This window comes from Chondrus crispus, genomic scaffold (genome assembly GCF_000350225.1).
Source record: "Chondrus crispus Stackhouse genomic scaffold, scaffold_205, whole genome shotgun sequence".
Lineage (NCBI taxonomy): Eukaryota > Rhodophyta > Florideophyceae > Gigartinales > Gigartinaceae > Chondrus > Chondrus crispus.
The window spans coordinates 165992-168165 of NW_005179079.1; the positions used below are offsets into that span (position 1 = coordinate 165992).

Below are 2174 nucleotides of genomic sequence, written 5' to 3' on the forward strand. Positions count from 1 at the left end.
AAAAAAAAATTGGGGAAAGTAGTTTCATGAAACATCTATACACTATCCCCCTCCATCCAAGGCCATGTTGACTGCCCCGCCGCTTTGAGATCCGCATTGCATGTCCCCGGCGCGTACCTCCCGCTTCGAGGCCTGGCGACCGCTTCCCTCCCGCCAGGTCCCCTCCGCCCACCGCGCCCCTCTCCACCACGCCACCTCTGGCTTGCTTTCGCTCTACTCCCGCTGCAACCCCGCTTTTCTCTTCATCCGCAGCGTCCCTAGACGATGCCTCACCAAACCCACCCACCCCGCAGGAAATGACGGTTATGATAACATCCACCATGACTACATCCTCCACGTCAATGATACCCTGAGTGATGGCAGGGGCAACGATTTTGTCGTCCTGGATCTTTTAGGCACCGGCACTTTCGGACAGGTCGTCAAGTGCAGGCATTTCACAGCAGGTACTATCGTCGCCGTCAAGGTTATCAAGAATCAGCCAGCTTACTTCAATCAGGCATGGGTTGAGATTAACATTCTCCGCATCTTGCATTTCAACAACAGCTCAGATGACACCCGTCACATCGTCAACTTTCACAATCATTTCATTTTTCGCGGCCATCTATGTCTGGTTTTCGAGCGTCTCAGCATCAACCTCTACGAGCTCTTGAAGCAGAACAGCTACGTCGGTCTCAACTTTGACACCCTCCGCACATTCCTCTCTCAGCTGCTCAACGCCCTCAATGTCCTCGTCCTGTCCGAGGTCATCCATTGCGACCTCAAGCCTGAGAACATTCTCCTCGAGAACCTCGACACGGCCAACGTCAAGATCATCGATTTTGGCTCGGCCTGCCAGCTCCACTATCCTATTTATTCCTACGTTCAATCCCGTTTCTATCGCGCCCCCGAGGTCCTGCTCGGCTGCCCCGAGTACGACTCCAAGATCGACATGTGGAGCCTGGGCTGCGTCGCGGGCGAGCTCTTCCTTGGCATTCCCCTTTTTCCCGGCCAGAACGAGATGAACATGGTCTCGCGCATCGTCGAGATGCTCGGCGACATGCCTGACCGCTTCCTGCGCCGCTGCCAAAATACCTCCAAGTTTTTCTACCCCGTGCGTGCCGGCGAGACTGCGCCCGACGACGTCCATCTCTTCCACCTCAAATCCTCGGCCCAGTACGAGCAGGAGAACAACACTACGCTCCCCGAATGGAAGCGCTTCTTCAAAGAGAAGAAGCTGCGCGACATCATCATGACCTACCCCTTTCGCACCCCGGCCCCGCACGCCGACGAGATTGCCCTGCGCGAATCCTTCAACGACCTCCTTAACGGCATGCTGCGTGTCGACCCGCGTGATCGCTGGAACCCCGCCGACGCCCTGCAGCACCCCTTTATGAAGGGCGAGCCCCTCCCCGGCGGTCAGCCGTGGGTCCCGCCATCCCGCCCGTACCGCACGCCGGGCTCCAAGCCCATCCTGATCCAGCAGCCCGGTACCATGGCCCCGACGCCTATGGACGAGGTGTACAGCGCGTCGGCGCCAAACTTCACGCCGCAGGGCCGTCTCAACATGAACACCACGTGGGGCACCGGGGCAGGCGGACACGCCACTGTCGTGGGGCGAGGGAGCATGCCTCGGGGACAGCATGGTGGGTACCACTACCAGTACTCTGGCGAGGCGACGAATGCTGATATGTCAGGCGAGCCCGACGGGGGCGCGCGGGGCGGGTTTGCACCGGGGAGCTACGCGGCGCCGCCGACGCTGACGATGTTCGGGTCGAGCATGCCTGCGCCCGGGGGAGCGCGGCGCGGGTCGTTCGGCAGCTCGGTGACGAACGGGCAGAGCCCCGGCAGCGGGTCGCACGACTTGCGTGCGGCGATGTTCCCGCCGCCGAGCGGGCGCGGGGCCGGGGCGTGGGGGAGCCCGTCGGGCGGGGGACGCGGGTCGACGTCGCCGGTGGGGCCCGGGGGTTCTTTCCGAATGGCCAACGGGATCCACCTGTCCGGCTCGCGAGAGTCGCTGACGGGGTCGCTGCGCATGTCCGGGTCGCGCGAGTCGCTCGGCATGGGGAGGGTCGGGTCGGTCGGGGACATGGACGACGGGTTTGCGTCCGAGCCCGAGGAGAAGGCGCCGTCGCCCGGGATGGCGTTTGTGCCCATCGGGAGGGGCGCGTCCGCGGCTTTGCCGCCGCCCGCGCCGC

At 62.7% G+C, this 2174-nt stretch overlaps 1 protein-coding gene across 1 annotated transcript; it reads left to right on the top strand.

Annotated features, from left to right (window-relative positions):
* The first annotated feature begins 100 nt into the window (after positions 1-100).
* Positions 101-1665, top strand: CHC_T00008683001 (Serine/threonine protein kinase). The gene is given in 2 exon segments (XM_005715098.1): positions 101-1622; positions 1640-1665. 2 exon segments carry the CDS (start codon positions 101-103, stop codon positions 1663-1665), a joined length of 1548 nt encoding a protein of 515 aa, XP_005715155.1.
* Positions 1666-2174: the final 509 nt, after the last annotated feature.